General features: G+C 38.0%; 2 protein-coding genes across 3 annotated transcripts in view; both read left to right on the top strand.

Moving 5' to 3' along the window:
* The first annotated feature begins 2,206 nt into the window (after nucleotides 1-2,206).
* Nucleotides 2,207-11,792, top strand: LOC110040100 (uncharacterized). The gene is made up of 13 exons (XM_089271950.1): nucleotides 2,207-2,283; nucleotides 2,527-2,623; nucleotides 3,358-3,576; nucleotides 3,847-4,223; nucleotides 4,372-4,539; nucleotides 5,158-5,268; nucleotides 5,377-5,493; nucleotides 5,785-5,875; nucleotides 6,303-6,683; nucleotides 7,080-7,205; nucleotides 8,158-8,283; nucleotides 8,782-9,138; nucleotides 9,735-11,792. Exons 3-13 carry the CDS (start codon nucleotides 3,423-3,425, stop codon nucleotides 10,379-10,381), a joined length of 2,655 nt encoding a protein of 884 aa, XP_089128076.1. The 5' UTR covers nucleotides 2,207-2,283; nucleotides 2,527-2,623; nucleotides 3,358-3,422; the 3' UTR covers nucleotides 10,382-11,792.
* A 3,466-nt stretch (nucleotides 11,793-15,258) lies between these two features.
* LOC110040108 (uncharacterized) overlaps nucleotides 15,259-18,269 on the top strand; it is a 49,802-nt gene continuing 46,791 nt past the window's right edge. For both annotated transcript variants that reach the window (XM_089271940.1, XM_089271941.1), the window contains exon 1: nucleotides 15,259-15,427. In XM_089271940.1, coding sequence (XP_089128066.1) covers nucleotides 15,358-15,427 — 70 coding nt within the window. In that variant the 5' untranslated portion in view covers nucleotides 15,259-15,357. The remainder of the gene's footprint in view (nucleotides 15,428-18,269) is intronic.

The raw sequence follows: 18,269 nt of genomic DNA, 5'->3' as shown, positions 1-18,269 counted from the left end.
CATTTCTTTGCTCACTTGCCCGTTATTGTACATCCTGAAGCAATTGTTGCACATAACTACGTTAAACTGTGTGAGATGCTTTCGAGTATACTGCATGGCTCTTGCTTAGAGAAATAAAACTCGCTTACGCTTTCCTCAAATCAAACCTTTGCCCCAATCAAAAGAATTTTAAGCTGTGACTTTGATATCCCATGTTTTTCTTTGTTCCGAGTGAAATTCAGGTGATCTAAGTTTTATTAATTTTATTTTACTTGCTGTTCTGAACGGCTTAGACCGCTTAGATGTTAACCATTCGATCACAATTGTTTTTGAGCGGATTATGATGAAGACATATTTTGACACTCCCGAAGTAAATGTAGCGCAATTTTTCTGCGAAATCAAACGCAGTTTAATTTGAAGCTTGAACTTTAAATCGCCACAATGAAGATCAGTCTAATTTCATAAATGATTTCCCATTGGTTTGACTGATTAAATCCCGTTTTTTAAAACTGTTTCTCAGGTGCCCAGTGGGGTAAAGTTCATATTCCACAGAAGGGAAACAGTGGCCTCTATTGCGAAGATGTGTCCTTCAGCAAGAGTTTTACCAAAGGATCATCTGTGCGAGTGTATATCTCAGCCAATCACGGAGAAATTCCGTCGAAAGTCCACGATACGTCTTTTATTTGGGTGGAAGACGTGACAACAAGCGGTTTCAAGGCCTGTCTGGTGCTAGGTGGCCAAGGTAACGGAGGTAACACCAGCATCGATTGGTTTGCTTTCCAAGGTTCCCAATCAGGAGTTTACGATGGATCGGCTAGTTTTAGCTTATTTACGACTGGAACGCAATGCAAAAAAGTGATTTTTCCCAAGGTAAGAGTAAAAAAACTTGGCTGCTTCGTAAAGAAAAAGAGTTGTTTTCGTCTGACTGCATGTATCCAAACTAAAATTAAAGGGTTGCCAAAATTGTAAAGGCCGCATCGGTTTGGGCAAAATAGAATACCTTAGCTCTCTTGCTTTTATTGGACTTCGACGCATTTGTGATATTGAGACCACTCATCATTTTTTACATCATATTGTCAAGTTTTCTCAGGCATCGAAGATATGCTCGACACGAATATCCCAAACTAGGACAGTGGGAGCAATTTCCTAACAGCACCTTGTTACGAATGCAATTGTTAATTTCGCCAATAACGGTTCGGTTAAATATTTCTGGCAATTCATTTCCATTCCCTGCAAGGTTACTACTTAAATTTTGTTGATTATCAAGCTGTTTCCAGGAGAACAAGTGCTAACTGGTTTTCATATTGTATTTAGATGCATAATTTTTCATTTCACCCATTAGGCCTTTTCGACGATTCCTACAGTTCAGGTCACTGTCCAACATGGAACCAAAAAACAAAAACAGGATGCCATGCATGTTTGGATGGAAAATGTTACCATGAGCCAGTTTGAGGTTTGCTTGCAAGAGTCAAGGGCATTAGATGGCGGGCACAACAAAATTGTAGTGGTAAGTGATTAATTCATGAAAATGATTTCATTACTAATGTTCGTTGAATAGGAACTTGCGCGTTAAGACCCATTTCATTTGATTTTTCAACTAATCTTATGCGAGAAATTTCAGAGACGTTATTGAGGTACGGTCTTTATCTTAATTTAATCCTTAGAACTGGTTGGCGTACGAGAATTATTCATCCTCGTGGGAAGCTAAAGAGTCACAAAAGCTTGTATTTCTCAAGAGCGAGGTACCAGCTGCAGAAAATAATTATGCTTTGTGTATGGTAAGTGTATTTTGTTTAATATCAATAACTTTGGAGTTCATGTTGAAAATTAGAGTGGACTAACAAAGCTATAAAAAGGCGACAAGTCGATAACATTACAGATAATAATTATCGTTTAAGAAGAAGATAAAATTATAGTTCCAGGTAATCACAATATATACAGCCTTTACTACTGGAAAGATCTTCAATGTTTCAGAAGCCTCAACGTGAATTTATGGCACCAGTTTCTTTTGCAAATGGCGGAGCACAATCGCTTTATGTTTGTAATTAGTTGTCCATTTCATTTCCATATGCTTTTAATAATGAATACAACAACAAGCCTTATTTACATTCTGAGACATCTGGGTATACATCAGGCAGAATCAGAACACATCTTAATCGTAAATTTCTACTTCTTTTGTAGACTATCAAGTTTAAAGAGCCATTTTTTAAGCCGCCCGTGGTACTTGCAACAGTCCTCAATTGAGACAGTAACAGTGCCAACATAGCTTGCTCTCACAAAGGTCCTCTAGCAAATTGGCTGGAGGTACAGTTTCTTCATACACTTAAAGAAACAGTAGAAAACCATTTTAACGTATGTCACGGACAACTAGATTAACACCTCATTGAAGTTTCAACTTTTATACAATATTGTAGATAGTTGCATGGTTTGTTCCTAAATACTGATGGAATATGAAATCTCATTTTCCCCCACGCATATTCATATTTGTCCAAACATCATTCTGGCGTCTCTGCTGTATCTTTTAAAAATTGTTTTGTTCCTTCGCAGGTAGTGAACAAAACCCACAGCCGAGTTTGCATCAAGGACAGCGCGGGGTACAATGGCCAGAGAACGGATGTTATCGTCAACTTTCTGGTAATCGGAGGTAACTACGGAAACGTGCATTTTCCTTCTTGGAGTAAAAAGTGTTATTATCTGAACCACCCTCACCCCGTGTTATTATATCTGAACCACCCTCGCCCCATACCAACGGATGTTGATGTGTAGAAACTTAAATAATACCAGTGGTGGATCCAGACCTTGAACTAAGGGGCAGGGGGGGGGGGGGTATTTTGCTTCTCATGCCGGCTTTTCTTCCTTCTGTGATTTCTTCTCAGTTCCTACCCAAGTTAAGGGGAGAGGGGCACCCGGGCCCTTCCCTTAGATCCGCCACTGAATACATAGCACTGTTGTCATATTACCACAATCTGTAATCTCTCCGCATACGTCAGAAAACCTTTTTTGTTTTGTTTTGTTTTTGTTTCTTGTTCTTTCAGAAAACCTAACACTATTTTTGTCCATCCCGAGGTTAATCTATTCAGCATTCTTTTACATCATTATATTAGATGTTTCTACAAGTCAGCATTGATCAGTTTAGCACCTCCCACCTGGCGACAGGAACAAAGACACAGTTCTGTTCTGTTTTGATCCAATATATAGCTCTATATAAATTTTTTCTTTCTTTTTTTTTTTTTTAAGGCACCAACAACAGCAACCAAAAGGAAAAACAAATTGTGCATCCATTCATCGTTGTACTCATTCATGTCGTCAATCCTTTCCTAGTGTATGAAAGAACCGTAATCCCTTGAGCTAATTATTTTATTTCTTCTGTATTTTCAGACCTTGATCCATGTAGGGATATTATCTGCACATACCACAGTTTCTGCAAAGCCTATACTCCTACCATGCATGACTGCATTTGTGAAGAAAATTGCCCGTCATACGAAGAGCAAGTATGCGGCTCTAACGGCCTCACTTTTGATAACCTGTGTTTGCTGCAAAAAGACATATGTACACGACGTGCAAATTACACCAAGTACCATCCTGGAAGCTGCACAGGTAATGGGAACTATTTTGTTTTCTTGTTATGTGTTTGGAAGCTTGTTTAGTTCATGGAATAGTGTAACTATAATTTTAGTAGAAGAAGTGTTTAACTCTATTGTTTACTTGAACTATTGTTTACACAAATTAAGTGCAATCTACAGCGGGAAGAATGGATAGACAGAAGAACTGACTGCATGGTTAACAGGGAGACTCGAATTATAAATTGAATGTACATGTGGAAGCATATGCAGTATTTTTTTGCTATTCCGTTCTGTTCCCTCGTAGGTTTTCCAGTTCAGAGAGGAAGACACAATTTCAAAAACACTCCCTCTTGGGCAGAAGATCAGTGCGAAGTTATCAAATTTGATCCTTTTATATTTTATCCTCTGAAGAAGATATACGTGCAGCTCTCTGTGAATCATTTTAATTACTCTGATGCGAGCGTGGTGCACGAGGCCGCCACACCTTGGGTTGAAAGTGTTAACAGCACTCAGTTTACAGCCTGTGTTACTCGAGCTGGCAGGAATGACTACCCCTCAGATAGCTTTGCCACAATTGACTGGGTCGCCTACCAAGGTGCACCCCCTGGAGGAATATCAGGGGAGGAAACGTTCTCTAGATGGTGGACTGGAACTAGCTGTCAAACGGTCGCCTTTTCTAAGGTAACTGGCCTGTTTTGGTTGTTAGCTTTCTGAAATATATTGAAAACATTCAAACGCAGCGTTTCCAACTCTGAAGTGATTTCCTAGTCCAAGAAGCCAATGTTTCTATGACTAGTCAACCTACTTTGTTTTCTTTTCTTTTTCTTAGGGAAAGTTTTCCAGGTCACCGACGGTATTAGTAACAGCTGAACACTACAGGTCAAGTCTAATGCACGATGCTACCAGTGTGTGGCTCGAAGACGTGTCAGCGAGTTCCTTTAAGATCTGTCTCCGGGAACTACAAAACTTTGCTGGAGTTCATGACGATATCTCAGTGGTATGTGTTATTAAAATTTGACATAATTCATTGTCATGTAATGCAATACTTTAACTTAGTCTGGTCTGGTCTCATCATTCATTGATTCATTGATTCATTGATTCATTGATTCATTGATTCATTGATTCATTGATTCATTGATTCATTGATTCATTGATTCATTGATTCATTGATTCATTGATTCATTGATTCATTGATTCATTGATTCATTGATTCATTGATTCATTGATTCATTGATTCATTGATTCATTGATTCATTGATTCATTGATTCATTGATTCATTGATTCATTGATTCATTGATTCATTGATTCATTGATTCATTGATTCATTGATTCATTGATTCATTGATTCATTGATTCATTGATTCATTGATTCATTGATTCATTGATTCATTGATTCATTGATTCATTGATTCATTGATTCATTGATTCATTGATTCATTGATTCATTGATTCATTGATTCATTGATTCATTGATTCAGTCAGTCAGTCAGTCAGTCAGTCAGTCAGTCATTTAGTACTAACTCTTCCGAGAAACGGTACTGTAGAAGCATCATTCAATATTTACTTCCACACATGGTAAGCCTTTTTCATTGACTTGTACTTGTATTGTTGCAGAACTGGCTGGCCTTCGAAAATCTTCATCGGCCATTGTTTAAAGAACACCAAGAGGTCGACTTTCCAAACGACGTTTCACCTTCACAGAGGTACAACTACGCCTTTTGCAAGGTAAGCATCATATATTGGTTAAACTTGGAGTTGGGGAGGTAGGCGAGAGTGGCTTTCATTAAGGATGGATTAATTAATTTTCTGTCCTTTTTTTAAAATGATAAACAGGATTTAAAGTTTGGTTGGACATACTCCAAGCCCCCAACGGTGCTGGTAACAGCCAAACATTCTACCAGTGGTGCAAACTCAGCCGCAGAGTGTAACGGAATCGTAAGCTGGATTGAGGTACAAGAAAGCGCTGAATATACCTGAAGAAAAAAATCCCAGATATTTCCAAGATTGCAGATTAATACAATAACAAGTTTAATATTTTTCCAAGGTCGAGTCTCTGGACAATAATTTTGACTTAAATGACTGATGAAAGCACCACTAGCATTAAGAAAACAACGGTTTGGATGAAACATGCCCCTCCATTTTGTCAGATTGTTTAGATGAGGGCACTACATAACTAAGCGGCAATCATTTATTACAACTTGTGCATCAGAATTCTTATTGTTTGTTTTCTCTTTTTTCAAGTTTATCACCAAATATGGATTTCGCATTTGTGCCAAAGAACTCTTTGTTAAACGTTTCGATCCCATCACAGTGTCATATGCAGTGCTATCAGGTAAGCGCCCATATCGTTCCCACATGTTAAAGTTCCTGTGGGAATATGCACCTGTTGGTGCTTAAATTGACTTATTTGAAGTAGCGTACAAAAAGGCGAAGCTCGTTTTACATAAATTGTTGTTTTAAGAGCAACTGAAAAAGCGAGAAAATCTATATTTTCAAAATGCGAAATATATTGTGACTCAATAAATCAATGAATGAATATAATGAACGACTGAACTACCAAACGGTGATGAATTAAGGAGTTTACTCCTTTTTATCCTTTTTTAATTTATTTATTTATTTATTTATTTGCTATTTTTTTTTGCGAAAAGGAATGAGGCTGTTTCATTTAGGTCATGTGGCACTCATGGAGCTTATTGAAAAATGATGAATATATTCATTTATGACCTAAACTAATCATGAATTTTTGTCTTATAAAACAGACATTTGCGAAAAAGACTGGTTCTACTTCAGGGGATATTGCTACAGAAAAGTAGCTCCCTGCAGTTCATGGAGCCTCAGTCAGGGAGCATGCGCCATACAAGGAGCTAATCTTCCCAGTATCCACAGCCAAGAAGAGAATGTGTTCGTTCAAAGTTTGCACGGAGGAGAAAAGTCTTGGTTGGGCCTGTCTGATATCAACACAGAAGGAAAGTTTGTATGGACCGACGGAACAAATACTGACTTCCATCACTGGGCAAAATATCAACCAAATAATTTTGCCAATCAGGATTGTGTGCATACTCTGGGTTTTCTTCAAAATCATGACTACGAATGGAATGATGTCAATTGCACGGACTGTCACAGATTTACTTGTAAGAAAGGTAAGTTTAAAATACCTTTCTTGTTTTCTTACAATTGTCTTCGTTGTTTTCTGGGAAGAGGTGTCAGTGATGCTGAAGAAGATATGATGAGCCACCTTCATCTTGAAGCGTCCTTAAGGAGAGATGGTTTTATTTCAAAAACGAGGATTGATTAGCGAGTTTTCAATTGAGTCCATTAGATGAGATAATAAGTTGGAAGCGATGATAACTGCCGTGTACCCAATTAACCACTATTGCACGAAAGTGCAGACTGAACAAATTCTCATCACAAATGCCTCTTTCAACATTGCCGCGTTTGTTTACTATGGTGATGACTTCTAACACTTCAAATAACCCCCTTTTTCATCTCTAATACATAAAAGGAAATAAGTACCAGTATTTTTCTTTTCACTACAGATTACGATGAATGCAAACACTTCGGCTACAACTGTCCACAAGGTTCGTCTTGTGTGAACAATGATGGTTCTTACATGTGTCAATGTGATGGTGGATATCGGCGGAATGCAGCTGGCAACTGTTCGGGTTCGTACAGCTTTCCTCACATTAGGAATCTTATTTACGCTCATTTAAGTACAATCTGAGGCGGCAAGAATATGTTTTATCTTTACCTAAAGTTAACAATACCAAATATGGACTAAAGTCATGGAGATATTTTGCAGCCAAGAAATGGAATGAACTATCAAATTATCGTGATAAGAGTAAAAGTAGGCACCAATGAAATAGTAAACAGAATTAGATCGCTAAATTTCGGGGATTAGTAAATTTGTGACATTAGTTTTAATAGTATTTTGACTGCGGCGGTAATATTGTAATGATAGTTTTGAATAGTTTTAATCAGTATTTAATTTGTGATTTTTACCTGATGAATTGTCATATTAGCGTTGTTTAGTTGTTAGGTTCTCATTAGTTATTAGGTGGAATACCTGTAAACTAGCTCTCAAACTAAGCGTATGTCCACGTTAAATAAAGCATTCATTCATTCATTCATTCATTTATAAGAAAATGATTTTTATGAACGGTTAAGTAGTATAGAAATCACTTAAAAAGCTGGGGAATTGCGTAATAAATAATGTCAAGCCAAAATTATTAAATTCTATCACAGCTCTTGTTATCCCAATTAGGACGACAGTTTTCTTAGAAACAGAAATGCTGTAAAACCCGGCTGAGAATGACATTTTTTTTTACATTGTCTTCTCTTAGCGGGAAAACCACACTTCTAAAATCCTGTTCGATCTGAAAACAGTGGACCAACAGTTTCTCCATGGGATGCGCCCCAGCAAATTCCTATTTATTTTACTTATTTATTTAATTTCGGAATTACGGTCGTTCGCTTTAACTTCAGTTATGAATTGACATCATATGGAAGTCGTTGGCATTCCTAATCAATCTAATTATACATTTTCCTTTGTTATTTGTAGCAAACGTATTATTTTAGCACAATGAGGAACTTTTTTTAAATTCTCTATCGAAACAGATATAGACGAGTGCAAGCTGAGTCTATATTCGTGCCACAAATTAGCCCAGTGTGTGAATATTCCTGGCTACTACGATTGCAGATGTAACACAGGCTACGGAGGCGACGGCCAGCAATATTGTGGTGGTGAGTGCCCGAGGCAATTATATTACATTGGTAAAATCATTATCATTATCGTCATCGTCATAATCAGGAAGAACAACAAACAAAAAAATGGAGGGGGATGATAAAATTGTTTGTTCAACGAAATTTATGTCCAAACGAAGAAAATAACGTTTTGGCCAGTTCCATTCGCTTAAAAAATTGGAAACCTAAATAGAACAAGCCATGCAGGAACTCATGTAATTTTCTCACCTTGCGGGAGATTGAAGTAATAGCTGTTTCAGAGACAGTGTGTTTAAATCTTGAGATTATAATGACGGGTTTTTTCGGAATGCAAAATTGCTATCTGAACTGTTCTAAGCCTTTTTATATGAATATCATATATCATGTCTTCCTCTTTATTTTTCTTTGTGCATACAATACAAGCGATTGTAAGTGATTGTGAAACTATAAACAACGGAGTTTGAAGATATATAGTAACTATTTGAAGTAAAGTGTTCTTATTTGTCATCAATTTAAAAGCACCTGTGGTGAACTCTACCAGCACCTGTACAAATAAGACGGTTGAGCTAACTACAGTAGATGGTTTTATACAGTCAAATAAGCGTGGAGAGTGGTACGAAAACCGAATGGATTGTCAGTGGAATATAACTTCAAATGCATGGGTGGAACTCACCTTTGATCGTTTTGACACCGAGTTATATGACGATTACGTAACTGTATATGATGGCACATCACTCTCCTCTCCGGTGATTGGACGATTTAGTGGGTCCAAGCGACCTCTTCCGCTCATCAGCTCATCAAACAACCTTTATGTGAGATTTACAACCGATGCCGCCCAAAATAAACAGTACAAGGGATTTCGTGCAAATTACCGAGGTAAGATGCGTTTACTGGGAAAAAAAATGTTTTAAAAAACTAAGCACTTTTATGATTATTAGTGTACCGCGTCTATTTTTTTCAATAATTATGATCGATAATTGTACACGCGCACAAAAAGAAACACATTTGTGTTTTAACTTTGGAACACTTTCGTATTGTCTTAGAGAATAAAGGCTTTCATCTATTTGGTACGCGAGACAAAATTAAGATTTGAGCTTACGTACGTGTTTGTTCATTTTGATCATTTGAGCATCGTTGTACTCAACCTCATATTGTTTTCATCATTCACTTAAACCGGTTTTCATAAGGTTATTGAAATCTTTCTTCGCCTTACATCTCAGCTCCACGCTAAGCGATTGGCCCAAAAATTAAAGTCGCGCCTTTTTTGTCAGTCCAGTCAGAAGTTTAAAAAGAGCCAATACTAACTCGCTCACAGTTTACCGCGCTTTGAGTCAACTGGATACATCTGGTCCCTTTTCTGATTGGTTTACCTGAATCTTGGTGTAATTTCTGACTGACTAGGGTGATTTCTGTGGTTTTGGGTTTACGACACTCAAATGAAAATCCGGTCTATTTTTGTCTCTTATGATTAGTCATTACAGGAGGATCCATCCGTATAAACAACAGTTCCCCAATACCGTCACCTGAGGGAAGAGTTGAAATCTTCTACGATGGTAAGTGGGGTACAATCTGTGATGACGGATGGGATATGAATGATGCTAACGTCTTTTGCAGGCAACTTGGCTTTACTCGCGCTCTACGAGCATACAGCAGTGCCACCCATGGTCAAGGAACTGGTCCAATTTGGATGGATGACGTGGCATGCTCAGGAAGTGAGGCCCATTTGCATGAATGCAGACACCGTGGATGGGGCAACCATGACTGCACTCACAGCCGAGATGCCAGTGTGAGGTGCTCTTATGGATCTTCTGTCGTTCGTCTGGCGGACGGAGGTCTTCACTTTGGTCGTGTTGAAGTGTACGTCTACGGACAGTGGGGAACGGTGTGTGATCACTACTGGGATATGAGAGAAGCGCATGTGGTGTGTCGCCAGCTGGGATTTACCGGTGCAGCTTCGGTAACTTACTGGGCAACATTCGGCCCTGGTTCTGGCCGTATCTGGATGAATCATGTCCACTGTGGAGGAGGAGAGTCGTCGCTACTTAACTGTCGTCATGATGGATGGGGAAATCACCACTGTAGCCATTGGGAGGATGCAGGGGTGGTCTGTAGCATCTAGATGGCTTGGAACGACGCCGAAACTTGACCTGAGATAGCTCTAACATTCGCTGATTAAGAGTCTCAGACAGTGTGGTCTGTAGAATAGCAACATTAATTCGCTTTACTACATTATTGAATTTACTTTTGTTTTATGTCACAATTACCAGCGACTTCTGTTGGATTTCGCTACATCTCTGACACTCAGTAACAGAAAAATACTGTCCAAAACCGCTCTAGTAGACAAGTGTATTTCCTACAGTAATCCGTTTCTAACTGACTTCTCACCAAGTTCTCTTCTTTTAAGAAGAAAATCGTGGGATGTATCCCTTTCTTTAGGGAGTACCGTAAGGAGCGAAGCAAAGTAGCCTAACATTAAAAGTGAAAATTGGCCTCGAAAAACAAACCGTGCCGTGAGACTACGGTTAAATTACAATTGCTTAGTTCCAGCCTATACAGACTGATCTTAATTCTTGGCACTTTTTTTCGTTTGTTGTTTCTTCCTGATTGTTTTGGTTGTTGTTTTTTCTTTTTAGTTTTAGTTTCGCGATGATCCCTTTGCTTCTGAATATACAGTTTTTGTTGGTTAGACATTTGCTATCAAAACAAAAAGCAAACAAACAAACAAACAAACCCCAAAACATAAACATAAAATCAAGTTAATGAAATCGTCAATATCTGGAACTGCTAATATCGAAAGGATCGCTTCGGATAAAATATGTAGCATGGCCAAACTTCAGGTCTTAGGAATTAAGCACTTTATAACCGAAGACCACCGGGAAACAGATTGTGACATGAAACTGAGTGATACTGTGTTCACGAAGCTTTTAGGTGGCTTATAAGTAGCTTTCCGCTAATCAGCGCTAGCAAATCTAATGTATGAAATATATCCCATTTAAAAGGTTTAGATCTAGAACAATAGCCTACATTACATATGTAATCATTTTTGTTTTGTTTTGTTTATCAATGGTTACGAAACTAAAAGCTGTTGTTTTAACGAATTGACTTCACGTCATATTAGTCGATGAAACAAGTTTTCAAGCAACTACCATGGCAACGTCAAGGACGACATTTGTCACTTGTAAATGCCGTTCTGCTAACAAATCGAATTTTTTTTAGAACTGTTCAGCGTACTTATCTGACTTAAGAGCTGCCCTCGGCTGAATATGTAAAGCAACCGCGTTAAACTTGCCGTCGTTGCTCTGGAATCCCGAAAAACCCTCAGAGATTTGTTGAATGATTTCACCAGCTATAATTTTGCAGAGAACAACTAAGGATGCAACAAACACTCAGGGCATTTGCTCGTTGTCGTTGCCGTTTCCATTCGGTGGCTTTCTTAATGCCGTACAAATCCAAGCAACTTAGGAATAACCGCTGTAAAAAAGTAGTTTCTTAGCCGTAAAGTAATAAAGAAAGCAGTTGGTGTGTTATTATTTCTTGGTATGTGTCTGGTTTACTCAAACTTCTCACTGCCAACAATGAATCCGCAAGATTGAAAATTAAATATACCTTCGAATTTCTGCTTTAGCTCCCCTTTCGTGGTTTGCCCCGCTAACGCACACGCTTTGCTGGTCACACCTGGCTGGCAGTTAGGGTTACGCTTGCGAACCATAAAGGATTGAAGGATTCTCATTTCAAGTTGCAAAAACATTTTACCCTTTCGCAAAATGTTTGATTACTGTCTATTAAGTGAGTCAAAATGGCCTACATCGAATGATAATCACGGCAAACGGACTTCATTTCATGGCTGAAAAGTGTGATTGCCTCACAAAACAATCAATAAAATCTTTGAATACGTGTTACCTTTTTCACTTCAAAGTCTGCTAGTTACACCTGTGACGCGTCGCTGAAAAGCCCCAGTTAAAGCCGATTACTAATATTAAGAATTAATACCATTATTACAGTTTATCGTCAGTAGTTACCCATGCTTTAATTCATTCACTGAAAAAAAGTACTACCTGGATAGTCGCTGTAAGAAAATAATCACTTTACTCAAGACCACCAGAAGCTACTGTGATAGTAACGTAACGTACTTACGGCTCTCTATAAATGTATGTCCGTTTTGTTCCCTAACATAAAGCACCATTTTTTCCGTGCCAAATTAAGCTGGTCTGTTTGAGAAAATAAAAAAAAAAAAAAAAAAAAACAAGCCACAAGGTCAAACACATTTTCGTTCCGATTGCCACATGTCAGAAAAACGTACCAAAATATAGAATCAAGTGATTAAGCCGCCATAAATATATCGCAAGAGTGCTCGTCGTCGGAAGTTTTCAAAATAACACCAAAAATCTAGCTCTGTGTGAGTATGCTGAATCGCTTTGTCTCCAGTAAGCACCAGTTCTCAAAGACATAATTAACTGACACTAAAAGTTAGCTAACTTTAACGACTGTCACACCCGACTGTCATATTGACAATCAAGTGTCTCTCGGCTCCTAAAACTACCGCGAGGGTATCTTTTGGGAAGAGTTACCTTCCGACGCCAATCTAACATAAAAATCATTTCTTGTTGGCTTTACAGCTAAGCTTCATAGGAGAAGGTTCAAAGGAATTATCGGTCATCAATAGCATCTCATCAGCAGTTGTTATAACAAAAAATAATTAATTACAGATAGTCTGTTCACTGACCTTCTATGTTCGCGTAACGACGTCCAGAGACCGCAAGCAGATGTCTTCTATTATCTTAACACATCTGCAAGAATCGTGCATCGATGAGGACGCGGGCGAAATAAAAACCTTTGAAGTTTAAACGCAAGAGTTTGCGTGAGTGGAAGAAGGGAGGAGGGAGGAGGAGGAGGAGTGGTTTCGCATTTGTTTATGCACGCCGTACCTCGACTGTGCGCTCCCTCATAATAATGATGTTCACCTTAGTCAGAGCGATAGTTTAAAGTTACTAGCAGCCTAGAAACCGAAAGACGAGCCTCCTTAGCTAGGCTCTTAAAATACGCATTGATTAGAAGAGACGAGCGCTTTGCAAAATGACGTCCGGCTTGACTATATTTATGGCTCTATGACACTTGCTCCGAGAAGCGAGGTTTTAATAACTGCATCTTGGAGCTGTTGTGCTTGATGCTAGTCCCACCGAAGTTTAGCACGTTTGTTACACTGGACAGAGAGACACCATTTTGTGCTGGGATGTTATTTCCACAGCATGGGGCACATAAATTACCACGAGGCTCCTGCAATCTCGATGGATTGAGAGTTTTTTTTAATAAGATACATAAACATTTGCTTCTAAATGCCTACTGTAGATACGTGACCAGTCTTTAACCAAATGATTAGGAATTGGGCAAAGCATTGAACTGAACTTTTTAAGGTGGCTCAATCAGATTTTGGAACGACGATACTGTTCAACTTTGAGCGACTAGAGCACCGCAGTTATCAGAAAATCGAACGTTACTGGCGTTCTAGAGATGGATGAAAGTTTAAAACAGAATACGTTTTACCATGACCTGAGTTACCATGGCTACGTTATGAATGTCGTACCCACAGTTTTACCTTTTCATTACGGGATAATTAAATAAACAATAATCTTCATTTGGCGCGAAAATATGCTCGAATATTTGTCCGCGGACATTATCTATTCAAAGAAGCGAGCGAGCGAAGCTCAAGGAATTTGTGAGCTTCGATTAACTGATAATGTTCAAGGAAAAATATCCGAGCATATTTTTTTAAGTCAAATGGAGGGAATTGTGTTTATTATCCTTTAAAAATTTTCGCCAACACACAGGATTTGAAATTTGGGGAATATCATTTTGATATTTCCCAGTTTTTAGACTAATCGCGTGTAAGAAAAAAAATATTTGATGGATTATAATTGTGGATATCAGGTGGATATACGACGTCGGGTTTTACGACTTAACATAGCTGTCTAAATGGTGGAAAAACTTTAAATATTTCAATGAGATCGCTTTTAAGAAAATTGCTGGTGAAGTTTCAAGGTGTCAAAATACTATATAATCAAACCTGTTTTAAAATGTAGTGCAAACTGTGGTCATAATACTTGACTAAGGGCTTAGAACGGATGAGAAAAAAAAGAAAAGAAAACTAAATCAAAATTAAGGAATTACAGATACTGAAGCTAAACAGGCAAATAGTGTGTATATATCCAATCTTATAAGCGTTATAGTGATACATGTCCAGTATACCATAGTGGGTTCTTGGTCTTATGTCTCGTTAAAAGAAAAAAAAATTAGATTCCTTACTCGTGCTTTAAACGGTCAAACAATACGTTTGTGTGATACGATACCAACAGATGCATTTTAAAATTAAATTTTCACGAGGCTAAGAGCTTAAACCTTTATTTCCTTCCGGATACAAGTTTTGGTATCTTGCTAATAGACACACATTCGGGGGAAAATCATAGTTGCCATAGCAATGTCAAGTCAGGTGATGAAACAGTTGAGAGGCCAAAGTATTTCCATATAACGTTTGTAGCAAAACTTATACTTTGATTGCTCTTAGATTGAATGTTGTTGATCACAAATTGAGATGAAATCACCGCGGAGAATTCAAGTCAGACTACATGTAGACAGGGTTAACTTGACTCATTCTGTTAACCCAAAGCGTTCATGTTGAAAAAAAAAAAATGTATATTAAAAAGAAAATACCTTAAAGATCGTAGCTGAGATTATTTGACCTTGTCAGGAAACCATTTTCCCTGGATTTGATATTTGCTGCAACAGTTGATAGCGTTATTTCCCTATGGAAAGGTGATTTATACGAACACGTAACACCTGCCAATCAATATATTCAATACACGTTATACTATTTCCATATATGACCATATAAATGTGGTTCACTTTGTTGTGTTGGGCAGCAACTATTTTAATAGCCTTTTACTCAACTAGGTGGATAACGTTATTTCCTTGCGGAAACACTGTTTGACATTTGTTACTCGATATTTCTTGTACTTTCTCCACTGATATAACTGCATTTCATTTAGCTGTGTTCCAGTGTATATCTCTGCAACAGGGGTATTTACTTCAGATTTTCAAGTCATGGCATTTCCAACGAAAAAAAGCGTGCTTCTGTTGATTTCTTGCTGCCTGGTGTTAGAAGGCGTCAAAGGTAACTCCGCACTCTTGCATATATTTTAACCTCGTGTAGATCTATCAACAGTACCATTTTTACAATGCAAGAAACTACTGACGAAGAGTCGTGATAGGAACTGATTTTGTAATTTAGAATGTATACCCTTATTTGCTTCCTTTCATTACGAATTGGGAGAACTGTTTGTAGAGTATAGCGATCTCAATTTCAGACAAATTTAAACGTTCAAAATATTTTACGATCATGATGCGGATGATTTCCTTTCGTACTTTGCACCTTTCGTAATTTGTAGATAGTCTCTGCATTACAAGACGGCAGACTTTGCATTTACTGTGTAGAATATTCGACATTGCTGGAGCTTATACATTAAAACTTATATTCTTTTACGTCAAAATGAAGAATGGTAGCCGCACTGGTCATTTTAATTTCTTTTGTCGGCACCTGAGAAAACTCTTCGCAAATGAGCAGATGCGAGAGGAAAAGGCATGGCCCCGAGTGCATTGCTCAAGCAGGCCAATCGGCGCGATCAAAAGCGTTTTATATACCGTCCAAAAGAGACGTCCAAAATAAAACTTCTTCCCATGATTACTCGGGGAGCTTGAATAATATTTGATAGTTTAATCATGGTAACTTCAGAAAAGCAAAAATTGTTATCGATTGAGAGAAATCCCATTAAATAAATTAAATGCAAGCTGATCCAAAAAAATTGCACAGATGCCAGTTGTGTTTCATCTTCACGGTTCAAGCAAACAAGAAGCATGCCTTGTTTTATTTTTGGTCTATTTTATGTTGGTAAAATTGTTTTATTTCTGACAGAACTGAAGTGAATGTGATGAAGTACATGCAGGCTAAACATACTGAGCAATTGAACTCGTCTGTTAAGGTCATGGTTTAGATAATGTTGTCCAGCTGTTGGTAGCATAATCCTTCCACATCTACGAAATTTCGAATTATGTCTTTAACCTTTTTAGTCCGGCTAACGCAAATCACTTCAAGTGTTAGTTCCTTCTAAATTCATAGTACTTGGCAACACTTCAACGAATTATATCTTTTCCTTACCCTTAGCAAAATAGCTTAAAGGACATGCAAATTTCCTTGAGGAAAAACCAGCCATAGAAAGAGCCATTGGGTCTTCGCTGTTCTATAACTTTGCTGTTTAGCAGATCTCACTGTTGCATTCAGTTTTGGGAGGTTGTGCTGTAACGTCCTACGCATGAATTTTAAATCACCTAATTTATTTGCTGTTTTTCACTGTAATCACCCATTCTATCCGGCTGACACATATTCAATTCCATGCCGGATGATCAATTGGTCCAGTTATCTCGACAGATCGCTCGGTGCACTCGATCCACTTTGCGGGTTGCAAACAAAGTTATTGAACTATCTGTCAATCTATATCGGCCACAAGGCTTCCAGTAACACATGTTCAATCGAAGCAAATTGAAGAAAAATTACGACCGACGACAAAGGAAACAAAGAGGACAACTTTATCCAAAAGTCCGTTGTTGCTTTCGGTTTTGGTTGCTCCGTTACCAACTGTGTTTAAACGAACAACCATTGCACAAATGAAGCGTTTTTGTAGATAATTGCCAAGAAGGGGAAAAGGACCTTTTTTGCTGGGCTTATGTTGCAACTGCTGGTACGGCAGGCTATTTCTTGCGGAAAGACCATTTGATACTCGTTATTCAATACTCGCTACGTCACTTCCACATACGTCTTGTTCATCTTGCAAATTTGGTCGATAAGCTACTTCTTTTAAGAACCTATTTTGTTGATACTTTGATACTCTAAGCTATTTCCTTGCGGAAAAACGATTTGATACCTGCTAAAAATAATACTCGGTACATATTTTTTTTCCATATATGTGTTGTTCATCTTGCCAAGTTGGAAAAACTATTTACCGGGCATTCTACTGAAATGACTGAATTCATGATTATTTCCTTACGGAAACATCATTTGATACCTGCTCATCAATACTCGCAGTATTCTCATCGCAATATAACGGTACTGCAACTTGACTGGCTGCAGTCAATTCCTACAACAGGGTTGATTTATCTCATAATTTAAAGTCCTGATGTTTTCAACGAAAGTAGGGGTGTTTCTTCTGGCCTTTATCTTCTCAGTGCTTGAGGGAGTTAAAGGTAATCCTGTTTCTTTGCAGTTATGTGACAGCGACGAATTATCGATTTTTATTATTCGATCATAGTGCAGGAAACTGCCAAAAGATCCTTGGCTTGTTGTTCCTGTTTTTGTTGTTGAAAATGGCATCTAAGAGTGAATGTCAGTAAAAATCAAAGAAAGCTCTAAAAATGTGGCCACGGTCGAAAAATCGCGATTTTGCTTATACTTTGCTAGTTTGAAGGCCTAGGTAAGCAACTGAAGGAAATCAAGTTAGTTTTTTGAAAAATAACGGCGGAAATTCACGAAAAACGGTCATCGTACTGAAAGCTCAGATTTCACTTTGCGATAAGCCGAAATTTTACACTTTTTAGCTTCTTGCTACACAGACGTTTACATCGCTGTGAAACGTTCTCAACTTTAAATGTATACATGGATTCTTCCTTAATCAAGATAAAGCTGAAAAGCTGTCATACGGATGTCTGTACTGAAAGGTTCGGAGCGTGGAAAGAAGTCATGTTTCCCTTTCATAATGTTACAAATCGATGAAGCCGATAGCAGATATACCCAATGCGTACAGGAACTTCTACATTTGTGATGTCAACTCATTTATTCACGAGCTGACGATCATTAATGACAGGAAGCCAAAAAAGTGGAGGTGTTAAAACGATATCTTCACTATTCAGAACATGTGCAAGGCATGGCGTGATTTTCACTTTCTTATTGAATCACATGTAGATCA

This window comes from Orbicella faveolata, unplaced genomic scaffold, assembly GCF_042242905.1.
Source record: "Orbicella faveolata isolate gen_17 unplaced genomic scaffold, um_ofav_v1 contig_34, whole genome shotgun sequence".
Classification (NCBI taxonomy): Eukaryota; Metazoa; Cnidaria; class Anthozoa; order Scleractinia; family Merulinidae; genus Orbicella; species Orbicella faveolata.
This window is presented reverse-complemented; position numbering and strand designations above follow the sequence as displayed.